A 12,317-nucleotide genomic window follows, 5' to 3' on the forward strand; every position below is an offset into this window, starting at 1 on the left:
GAAATCTGGGGCTAGACATTTTGTCAATTTCCCAGCTGCCCCTTTAGGAGAGAAATGCTTTCTGGCAGTCTCAGTGGGACATGGGACATTTTACTATGAGTGTTCTTAGATCTACCAGGCAGCTGTTATCTTGTGTTAGGGAGCTGTTATCTGGTTACCTTCCCATTGTTCTTTTTGGTTGCTGGGGGGGAAAAGGGAGGGGGGTGATATCACTTCAGCTTGCAGTACAGCATGATTGAAGTTTATCAGAGCACAAGTCACATGACTTGGGCAGCTGGGATAATATGTCTAGCCCCATGTCAGATTTCAAAATTGAATATAAAAAATTGTTTGCTCTTTTGAGAAATGGATTTCAGTGCAGAATTCTGCTGGAGCAGCACTAACTGATGCCTTTTGAAAAGAAAAAAAAAGTTTTTTTCCCATGACTGTATCCCTTTAAGCCTAAATGGCCTGTCTAATACAGCTTGTCATTAAAGGGCATGTAAAGTCTAAAATAGAATAAGGCTAGAAATGCTGTATTTTGTATACTAAATATAAACATGAACTATATAAAATATAAAGCCTAATCAAACAAATAACTTATGCTTTCAAAGTTGGCAAAAGAGAAGTCACCATCTTGTATCTTTGTTAAACATCTTTGCAAGACTAAGACCTGTGCACATGCTCAGTGTGGTCTGGGCTGCTTAGGGATCATCATAAACAAAGCTGCTTGAGTTCTGCATGGTTGGGAAGTAAGGCGGGGGGGGGGGATTGTTTCTCTGCTCAGCAGTTAGGGACCATCTGACAATTCCTATCCACAGTAGTAAATGAAGGAAGAATTTCACTGCATACAGTCAGGTTTCTTATAAAAAGGTACACATTTTTTAATAAAAGTATATTCGAGATAGGTTTCTTTTTATTAAAAATAGAGAAATGGGATTTTATTTTTGCCTTTACATGCCCTTTAATAGCACTAATGGTTAGTGCATACTGTTGACTGCATTAAGATTGAGTTTTTTTTGTTTTACTTTTGCTCTTGCTGCATGCCTAAGCACTGTAGGCTTAGTAGCAACAATGGACATCTAAATAGCCTATATTCTGAGCCTGCTAAAAAAAAAAAAAAAAATTGTGTGAAATATCCTTTAATCTTTTAGGGGGCCAGTCAAATCCAGAAATTTCCAAAATATGCACATATTCACATTTCAAAATTATTTCTAACTTGTTTACAGAAACACGTTCAAAATGTTATGAAAGACATTTTGCTTGGAAACTGTATGCACCTTTTTACTGAATAGTTCCTCCTATAAGGATGATCCTTTAACAAGACTATTGCTCCTTTTCTCTAAAAGTCCCTTCAGGTCATGATCATACTGGCTGCCACAAATACAAGTTGCTAGATATACCACCCCTTTAGATAAACAGTTTTAAATCATATAAGGATTTCCTTGTATTAGAGAAATCCTTTGAGACCTTAGTTTTGGCAGGCTTTACACCTGCTCCTTCCACATAGATAATTTCCCAGGTCTTCGTTGTAATGTTGTTTCCTTTATCATATACACTCTTATATAGCCAAGATGCCAGATCACGTGTGTGCGTGTGTGTGTGTGTCTCTCTCTCTCTTCTGGTTTCCCCTTGTGTCTTAAGTCTCGTTCCTTTATTGTCCCTCAATAACTCTGATCTGTTATTTGCCACTGCTTTATCATAAGCCAATATAATTAAAGCTATAAACTCGCGCAACAAAAAGATCAAATAGCTGCATTGCTCGCATCTGAAAAGCATCCCATGTTGAACAGACATGCCTAAGGCAACAGGTATGCCTCTCAGCTAGCCGATGAGCACTTTGGTATGCAACAGTGTAATTTGTGTAGGGATGAACCGAATCCAGGATTTGGTCAGGATTCTGCCTTTTTCAGCAAGATTCGGATTCTGCCAAATCCTTCTGCCGGGTCGAACCAAATCCTAATTTGCATATACAAATTGGTGGCAGGGAGGGAAATCGGGTGACTTTGTCACAAAACAAGGAAGTAAAAGGTTTCCCCTTCCCACCCCTAATTTGCATATGCAAATTACACTGCATATGCAAATTAGTGTTTGGTATTCGGCCAAATCTTTCACTAAGGATTCGGTGCATCCCTAATTTCTTGTAATCCCTAATTTCCTGGATAAGTCTTTGTTTCCATCCTGGACTGAAAAAAACACATCCAAAAAAGATATTTTGAAAGAATTTGACTCAGACGTAAAGGAAATGCCCTCAAACACACCAATTTATCCCTATACCAAATCCCAATTCAATCCTAACACAGTAAGTTAGGTTGAAAAAACACATCCATCAAGTTCCAAACCCCATTAGAAGCCTCCCCAATTTGCCTCAGAGGGTGAAAAATTCCTTCCTGGATTTCAATCTGACTAGTCCCTGGATCAACTTTTACTATGAGCTATTTTCCATAACCCTGTATTCCCTCCCTAACTAATAAGCCATCCAACCCCTTCTTAAAAGACAAGGAAAGGCAAAAATATATAAAATCCCATTTTTACTTTCTGTAATGAAAAAGAAACCAATCTCCAATATACTTCAATTAAAAAATGTGTACCGTTTTTATAAGAAACCTGACTGCATGCAGTGAAATTCTCCCTTCATTTACTGCTGTGGATAGGAATTGTCAGATGGTCCCTTACTGCTGAGCAGGGAAACAATCATACTTATGAACAAGGGGAGCTCCCACCTTCCCAGCCATGCAGAATTCAAGCAGCTTTTTTTGACGATCCCTAAGCAGCCCAGACCACACTGAGCATGTGCAGGGTCAGGCAAAGATGTTTAACAAAGTTACAAGATAACTGACCCCTGTGGCCAACTTTGAAAGCATAAATCATTTGTTTGATTAGGCTTGTGGTGCAGTAAGTTCATGCTTATGTTTAGTATACAAAATACAGCATTTCTAGCCTTATTCTATTTTAGACTTTCCTTGTCCTTTAAAGCTATATAATGTATTGGCCTTTACTACTGATTAAGGGAGAGAATTCCACATCTTTACAGCTCTCCGTAAAAAAAAAAAATCTTTGCGGAACCTGCTTTCTTCTAATCCGGATGGGTGGCTTTGCGTCAGCTGTAAAGATTTACTGGTAAATAAAAATACTTGGCCAGTCTTTCCATATAGTTAAGGCTTTCCATACCTTTTACCAGCTTAGTTGCCCTTCTCTGTACCCTCTAATTCAATAATGTCCTGTTTGAGCGATGTAGACAAACTGTATAGCATATTCTAGATGGGGCTTTACCAGTTTTTTATATAGTTATATAGGGGAAGAAAAACCCCTCCTCCCATGAATCGATGCCCCTTTTAATACAGCTCAAGACCTTATTTACATTTGATGCTGCTGACTGGCATTGCTTGCTACAGCCAAGCTTATTATTATATCCATGGTACTCTTCCATTATGGATTTGCCTAGTTCATTCACATTAAGAGTATTGGTGGCTTGGATATTTTACATCCCAGGTTCATGACTTTACATTTGTCAACATTGAATTTAATTTGCCACTTTACTGCCCAGATTGCAGTTTTTCATCCTGGATGCAATTAATTGGGCTACATTGTTTTGTCATCTGCAAACACTGATGCATTACTTCTTATACCCTCCCCTAAGTCGTTAATGAACGGGTTAAATAAAAGTGGACCCAATACCGAGCCCTGAGGGACCACTAAGAACCTTACTCCAAGTAGAGAATGTACCATTAACAATCACCCTCTGTACCCGATCCTGTAGCCAGTTTCATATCCAAGTCCAACAGACCTTAGTTTAGAAAGCAGTTGTTTGTGGGGCACAGTATTAAACACTTTGGCAAAATCCAAATAGATCACATTACTGTCCAGCATCTTCACCTCATCATAAAAAGCAAACAAATTCATCTGACATGATCTATCCTTCATAAAGCCTTGATTGCTGCTCATAATGCCATTCACTAGGACAACATTTTGACGGTGATCCCTTAACAAGCCTTCAAATAATTAGCCCACTACATATGTCAGTTACTGGCCTATAATTGCCAGGCTGAGATTGTAAATATTGGAATGACTTTCCTCCAATCCATAGGTACCATACCAGATGAAAGTGAATCTTGAGAAAATCAAAAATAGGGGCCATCTAAAACTGAACCAAACTCTCTTAGAACCCGGGGGTGTATGCCATCTGGTCCTGGGGCCTCGTTTACATTAATCTTTTATTAAAGCTTTAGATTAATCATATCCTGAGTTAGCCACTGGCTAGATAGCGCTGAACCAACAGTGCAGCTATGAAGTGAGCCTGGGAACTCTGACTCTATTGTAAACACTGAAGAAAAGCACTGATTTAACATATTTGCCCTTTCTGTATCTATTACAACCATAGCGATGCCATTATTTAAAGGAGCAACACCTCAACCCAAAAAACTTTGGCCTCAGCCGCAATGCACCCCTCATTTGCTATCTTTGCCTTCTGGATTGCTGTTTTACAAAATTTATTGTAGTGTTTATATTCATTAAATGCAACTTCTGTCCCCACAGTCTTGTAATATACTGTCCCAATCTATGCCCTGAAGGGCAACCCTCAAGGCACTAAAATTAGCTTCTCTGAAATTCAAGGTTTTTTTGTTGCACCAGCATATGTTTTTTCACCAGGCGTTAAATGAGATCACATTATGGTCACTCTTACCCAGTGGTTCAATGACTTGCATATTTGCTATATGTTCTGGGTCATTATAGATCACCAGATCCAGTATAGCATGTTTCTCAAAAAAACTAGTGCCATAAAACAAGCTTATAAACGTATTCTCATTAACTGGCCTGGCAGTACTGTTGCTCCAGTTAGTATCTGGTTAATTAAAATCCCTCATCATTGCATTCCCCAAACTAAGTCTTTTTTCTATTTGCATCAGGAGCTTAGCCTCCTCCTCACTTACATAATGGGGTCTATATCATACTCCTACAACTAATTTGTTGTACTCTTTACAATCGTTAAAGAGCTCCACCCATAAGACTTCAGCCCCCTCACTTTCTAACATCACCTCCTACTTTATATTCACTTTTAAATCCTGCCTAACAAACACATACCTCTCCTCCTTTTCTATTGCCTCTATCCCTCCGAAAAAAAGTATAGCCACTGATATTTACTGCCTAATCACGCGAGTCATTCAGCCATGTTTCGGCCACACGACTCACATAGATGAATCGAAAGAAACGTGCAATTTTTGATCTATAAGGGTAACCATCTCTAAAGATGTGGAGCCGTGCAAGCCAACCCATGAAGAGGTTGGCATATGTTTTGTATATAAAAAGGCTAGGGATCTGGCCTCTTGGCTATCTAAAGTGTATATAACAGGAAATAACATTACAACTAATACCTGGCTAAAATACAAGGGAAGTTATCATGTTGAAGGATATGTCTGCCAATACTCTGAAGTGTCTGAGTTTTCTATTACTAATACGTACTGGGAAATCCTTATATGGTTAACAATATTAAAACGGTTTATCTAAAAGGGTGTTTTTCCATCCACTTGTATTTGTGGGGCCCAGTATGTAGGAAAGTAATGCAGGGACCCTTTTTTAAGAACATATAGCAGCGATAGAAAGGTAGAGATTGTAAGTCACATAAAGGAAAAAAAAGTATTGTCTTTCAAATAATTGATACGTCAAATTTTCAGGTTAAGATGGGGAACTATCTTGTAAGATGAGTCTGCCGCTACATAACTAAATTTGTGCAAATCTGTGAGTAAAAGACTAGTAAAGCATAATTCACTGCAATGCACAGTCAGTGTATTGTAGATATGGTCTTTGCTGGAGGATATCTGACTATTGCTTGATCCATTGGTGCATATAGTGGGATTAGCAGTGCGGTTACCTAACTCAAAATTTTAAGCTTTCCAATATGGATTTATTTTCCACTCGCTTTAACACTTCCTTCATTTTGCAGTTATATTTGTTGGGTGGAGTTTTTGCTTTAAAAAAATGCAATTTGAAAAACATTATGCTTAGAAAGCTTACTACCTTTTCATTTTTTAAATAAAGTACTTCAAAATGTAGGAATTTTGTTACTTTAGAAAACTTTTTTTTTTTTTCTCCCTCTCTTTAGAATGACCCTTTACCAGGGCGTATTAAAGTGGATTTTGTGATTCCTAAAGAGCTGCCATTTGGTGAAAAAGATACAAAATCTAAGGTCACCCTTCTGGAAGGCGATAGAGTTAGTTTCAACATATCCACAGATCGACGAGACAAACTGGAACGTGCTACTAACATTGAATTTCTCCCTGATACCTTTCAGTATACCAATGAGTCTAGAGAAATGGTTAGTATACATTTAAATATGGTTGTTACGCCTTACGGACGTTTCTCAAATTAAACAGTTTTTTACCTGTATATGAAGGCACAGTGCTCTTGATTTAAATGAAGCTAGGCTAGCTCAAGGTGAGGCCCTCGGACCAGATGTAGACTTCTGAATTTTAGATTGGTCCTTCAGTTAATCGATTTCCAATTTATTTCTTGTAATTGGGAAGTGGCTCCCCCCCTCCCAAGTTTTTCTCGTTTTCTTGAGTTATCTCAACAACCTGAAACCATTACTTGACTGCAGTGGGGTCTGTGAATGTCCACTTTTTGTAAATTAATGATTTTGCTGCCTATTATAAGTGTAGTACTAAAATTCACATTTTAATTCTGAAGAATGGTGGATTTTCATGTGGCAATCTTATTTGGCCACAGCATGAAAACAATATTGGTGTGTCAAGACTCATTCTTCTGGTTTAAAAGGTATTTTTGTCACTTTGTTGCCTGCAAGGGAGCAATCGCTTGCAGACAACTAAGCACTACGTCCAATGCATTATAAACTGGAGCACTTTATCTCTATACCTACAATTAACATTAACACCAGCATGCAGCCATGGCCTGAGAGGTGGGGTCTTACACTGGTAAGTTAAGATAGTCACACACGGGCCAACAATGGCTACCGAATTGTTCAGAGGTCATCTATATATCTATAAGGCATGTTTGCATGTGAGCCTATTTTTTTTTTTTTTTTTTGGTAATTTGAGTGGCCGAATTGGTCCGAATATATGCATGTTTAGTAAAATCGCTAAATAAACATAACATTCTCTTATTTTTTGTATCTGAAAATATCTATACACTATCAAATTTGCTTTGACATCAACTTGTTTAACAGGATTTAAACTAGACTGGATTTTGAATTCTTTCTATTGCCTCTCCTTTGTTATAGTCATACCTAATTTATAATGCCACTTTTAAGACAGAGATGACGCCACTTGTCTGGCTTGTTGGTACATGATGATGTAGTGTTTCAGCAAATTTAATTTAGCACTACACTTCTCTACCCCATCAGGCATAGAGAGCCTGCACACAAGGCAAATATTACTTGGGAAAAAATATCCTAGCATTCTGGATAACAATACCATACATGTACAACTTCCTTAGGGCTGATGTTAACGGTTCCTTTGCCAATCGTGCAGTCATTTTATGAAATTTGCTTCCCACTTTAACTGCACAAAAGATCCTCTTTTCTCCAATTTGTTTACTAATTGAGAAAATACAATATAATTAGAAAAAGAACAGAGGCTGGAAAAGGGCAGCTATATGTGTATACCGTTGAGTCCGAAGTTTCACATACACCTATGCTAAAAAATATTCAGATTCATTTTTTCACTTCACTCTTATCATGTTAACATACATTGTGTGTGTGTAGGGTGCCTTATATCCATATCAGGTCTTTTCAAAGTAATGGCTTAAGATGGATGTAGTTCAGCTTTCATTTTATCTGATTTCATGTCGGCCAATAATGTACAAACACTTAGCTAGTATTTAGTGGCATTGCATAACTTGAATAAAGTGCTTAATTTAGCTTTTCACAAGCTTCTTGCAATATATTGCCGAAATTCTTGCCTATTCCTCTTGACAGAACTGGTTTTAAGTCAGGTTTGTGGGCCTCCTATCTCTGACATACTTTTTCATTTCAGTCCACAAATGTATTTTTATATTTTGAATAGAAAGTAACAGTCGAAACAGCTGTGGGCTGTTTTTATTTGATTGGGCCTAATAAGAATTCTCCAAATGGCTTGGACTTTGTCCTGGTGATGATCTACAAACTTCAGTCTGCCTTTAATACTGGCTAGGAGTGTGGCTTCTTACTTGCACAACTGCCTTTCAGGCTATGGCAGGAAACAACTCCTAATGGTGGATGTTGATAGTTACCTAATGCCTGTCTCTTTTTCCAGTTTTGTTGTTCGTTTATTTGAACCTTTCAGAGCAGTTCATTCATCTGTGGAAGTTAATTGCAGCCTCCTAACTGATGCAGTATCTATGGTCTTAAGATTTTTATATTTGCATATAATTGTTTAATGCTTGAAGGACCTTCAGCTTTTTGGAAATTGTTCCTTGGAGGTCCACATTTCTATGACGTCTAGGTTTTTTCCATGGTATCTAGAGCAAACTAGAAAAGGGGCTCAAAGGTACATCAGTAAATACTGCCAAAGGGGCACTCCCATGTATCTAATAAGACTATTGGTTATTCAGAATCTTCTACAAATCACATTCTGGAATCTTGAAGACTATAGATGCACAAAGTTGACTCTCATTGTTTGGCCCACAGAAAGTCTGATATGGTAAATAAAAAGGTAAAAAAAAATCTCTAAGCGATTACTTTGAAACAACATCATATAGAAATAAAGTACATGCCCTGCGTGATGTAACACAGGCAATGTATAGTAATAAGTGTAGTTTAAAAAAAAATTAACGACTCAATGTAGACGGCACTTCTGGACAAATATAGCAGGTTGCTGGACAAAACCGAACGCGTTTCGGGATCAAATCCCTTAATCATAGGCTACACCTATGTAATTATTAAGGGATTTGATCCGAAATGCAATAGGTTTTGTCCAGCAACCTGCTATATTTGTCCAGAAGTGCCGTCTACGTTGAATCTTATTGGATACAGTGGGGACGCAGGAGACTGAGCACCTGGCAAAGGGAGGCATGAGTGGTCTTTTAAGGTTTGCTCAGCTTCACGATAGGTGTATGTAAAGCTCAACTGTGTGTAATGGGAAGTGTACCTGATATAAAGGGTTAAAACAAGTGATTAATTCATCTAAAAACAGTAGCATCTAGCTTAAAGTCCCCCTGTATATGAATGATACTTAAATGGTGGCACACAAAATAGTTTAAAAAAAAAACAGCAATATGATAGAAACTGGGTGAATTGAGAAGTTAATGTTACTACCATACCCTTGGTTAGGGTCTGCACTGAAGAAATTAGTTTAATTGCTTTTAAAATTCTACTCCTGATTTTAAATTAAATCATTAATCCTATGCATCTGTTAACACATCTTGTTCAATCACTGAAAACAAAGATGCACATCATTCTTGATCCAGTTGGTGCCTTAACAAGGTTGTGGTGTGTTGCTCTGATGTCATGTCACAACGTTGTAGCAAATCTGTGAATACTCTTCTTCTGCAGGTTAATATGCACTTTAGTTCTTTTTAGTTAACTCTGCAGAGCTGCAGAGAACATGTACATTTATATAAAACGTTTACTTATTAGGGGTTTTAAAAAAATACATTCTATTTCATCCTTTCATAAACCACCATCATCCCAATATGCACTTGCAGTTACCCTGTGTAGTGATTGGCCCTTGCATGACCCCGATGCCCATATAATCGTACATTCTAAAGAATTACATTGAGCATCTGTGGAACCAGTTCTTATATTTATTCGGCTGTTTCCCTTTCACAGGGTGTCATTGCAGCAATGAGGGATGGGTTTGGTTTTATAAAATGTGTTGATCGGGATGCCAGAATGTTCTTTCACTTCAGTGAAGTCCTGGATGGAAACCAGCTCCACATTTCTGATGAAGTTGAGTTTACTGTTGTCCCTGTGAGTAACCCTTCTTAATACGGAGTATGATGGTGTCCGATCCTGTTCCCTTATAACCAGTAGCGCAAGGTTGTTAAAGACCTTGCTCAAAACCTAATAAATCTCTCCACTGGATGTGGCAGTTTCTGCTATAACACTTCTATTTTGTAGGACCGCTTAACCTAATGGATGAGCTCTACCCTTGCATGTGGGTTGTGTTTAGGTTTGATCTAGAGGTTCTAGGACTTCATTAACCAATGGAGATGTGCATAGTTTATATTTTGTTTTTTTTTTCCCTTTTATAGGTACCTGAGTGTTTAACAGTGGACATTTAACATTAGCCTAGTGAGTGTGTGTTAATTTTTTCCAAGTGGAGTTTAACTTCTTGGTTTTTGTCTTTTTCCAGGACATGTTATCTGCTCAGAGAAATCATGCCATAAGGATTAAAAAACTCCCGAAAGGGACAGTCTCATTTCACACACAATCGGAGCATCGCTTTATTGGTCTTGTTGAAAAAGAAGCTACAGCAGTCAACGATAAATCATCCAGCCCCAACAAGGGAAAGGAAAAGGTACTTATTCTGTGCTCTTTATTTTTTGTTACAATCTGTCCATCCCCAATGCATACTGGATCTGAGACCAAAGTACATGTACATTCACCCTCCTGTTTCATCTAGTAGCAAAAGTCTGTCTTGAAGGTTAATCTATCACATGTCTGAACTTTAAAATCCATACCTTACACTGGACACTTTGCTTCAAGAGTCCTTTCTATGTAAATGGCATGTTACATAAACTTTGAGCAAACAACTTAACTTGACTATTCTAATTCTAAATAACTCTTCTTTCTACTTTTGTCACCATGATTATAATCTGGCTATTTCATGTAGAAAAAGAAGGTAAGCTACAGAGCATGGTGGTGTTCATCACTATTCTGGAGAGATGTTTGACTTTTGTGGCATGTTTGCCTAGATTTTATTCACTTGCTCTACTAATCAGTGTGTGGGTGTGCTCAGCTAGCCTCTCTGGTGCCCCTGGGAAGGCTCACAGTAAGACTTTACCAATAGTTAAAGGCCAGTAATGGACATTCAGCATTCAAGTTGAATGAGCCTAGCCATTGCTAAGTGTATCTGTTTTTTTTTATATTGGATAGACAGCACTTCAGATATTTCATCATTCACATTTGCCTGTGCCCTAGTTTAACTTAGTCGAAGTTCCTTATCTCGTTTAACCAGCAAATGTGCAGTATTTTGAGTTTAATCTAAACAAAGGCAAGAAATACTCTGCACTCACCCATATTTGTGTACTTAGGACATTAACAAAACTGGGATTTTGTCCCCACACTTCCAATATATTACAAACTGGCCAACTGCAGTTTGAGTTCTGCTCCTGGAGTGATGACTCATGCTTGATCTAACCAGGCCTACACTGTCTTCATCTGATTTCATTAATGGTTTTATAGGACTAAGGGTTCCCTACAATTTGCTTTTTTAACTTTAAACTCCAATATGATTGTTCTTTTATTGGACACCAAAGGGATTACCTGACAAAAGTTGGAATGGTAGGAGCTACAACATAAAGCTGGCCGCTGCTCATTTATAAACTATGGGAAAGACTAAGTGGGAATGCAATGGGGTTGTGACAAAATACATCCAGACAAAGAAGAAATCCTTTGCGCTCATCCATATAAGTATATTTCATATATTGAAATTTTGCACATATGGGTAATTGCAAAGGATTTCATCCTTTGTAGTCATGCCCACATTGCAGCCCACTTAAAAGGAAAAGTTGTAATCATTACTAAACCATTTTTAAATTCTAGATGGACGGCATGGTGGCTCAGTGTTTAGCACTTGTGCAGCAACACAGAGATCCTGAGTTCAACACTAACCAGGGCACTCTGCAAGGACTCTTAAAATTCTTCCTTATCTATGGGTTTTGCTCGAATATTCATAATATACTCATTCATTATTAAGTATTCATTATATACTATTTTCATAATATACTTTTTTTTTAGTAGTATCTGCCATTAGGTAATCCTAAATAAAAAAAAATAAGGGGACGCTCCCTGGGATTGTAGGATTCACGGTGCACACAAACAAACCAAACAAACTATACTTGTTGGGTCGCATGAGCCAATTAACAGACTTGAGTTCTGTCTTTTGCTTCCACACTTTCTTCAGATCGTTGGTTGTAATATTTCTGGTCAGGTAATCACTGAGGCAGCACACAGACCATCACGAAATGTTGGTTCAAGGCAGGAGTTGTAAAAGGGCAATATTTACTTAAATATATATTCCAGTTTGGTAAGATTTAGTGATGTGCGGGTTGAGAATTTCTCGACCCGCTCCTGGCCTCTTTATTACCCGCCCCACAGTGACATCACTAAGGGGCGGGGCAGGTGGAAGTTTATAAATTTCGGCACTGTAAGCCATCAGTACTAGGGCGGGGAGAGCGGGAGA

At 38.0% G+C, this 12,317-nt stretch overlaps 1 protein-coding gene across 8 annotated transcripts in view; it reads left to right on the plus strand.

Annotated features, from left to right (window-relative positions):
• Positions 1–12,317, plus strand: part of csde1.L (cold shock domain containing E1 L homeolog) — a 57,018-nt gene that overhangs the window by 25,235 nt on the left and 19,466 nt on the right. For 3 of the 8 annotated variants that reach the window (XM_041581125.1, XM_041581122.1, XM_041581123.1), the window contains 4 exons: positions 6,080–6,292; positions 9,740–9,880; positions 10,266–10,430; positions 10,746–10,754. In XM_041581125.1, the coding sequence (XP_041437059.1) occupies positions 6,080–6,292; positions 9,740–9,880; positions 10,266–10,430; positions 10,746–10,754 (528 nt within the window). 8 annotated transcript variants of the gene reach the window in all.

Source organism: Xenopus laevis, chromosome 2L, assembly GCF_017654675.1.
Source record: "Xenopus laevis strain J_2021 chromosome 2L, Xenopus_laevis_v10.1, whole genome shotgun sequence".
In the NCBI taxonomy this organism is placed as follows: Eukaryota; Metazoa; Chordata; class Amphibia; order Anura; family Pipidae; genus Xenopus; species Xenopus laevis.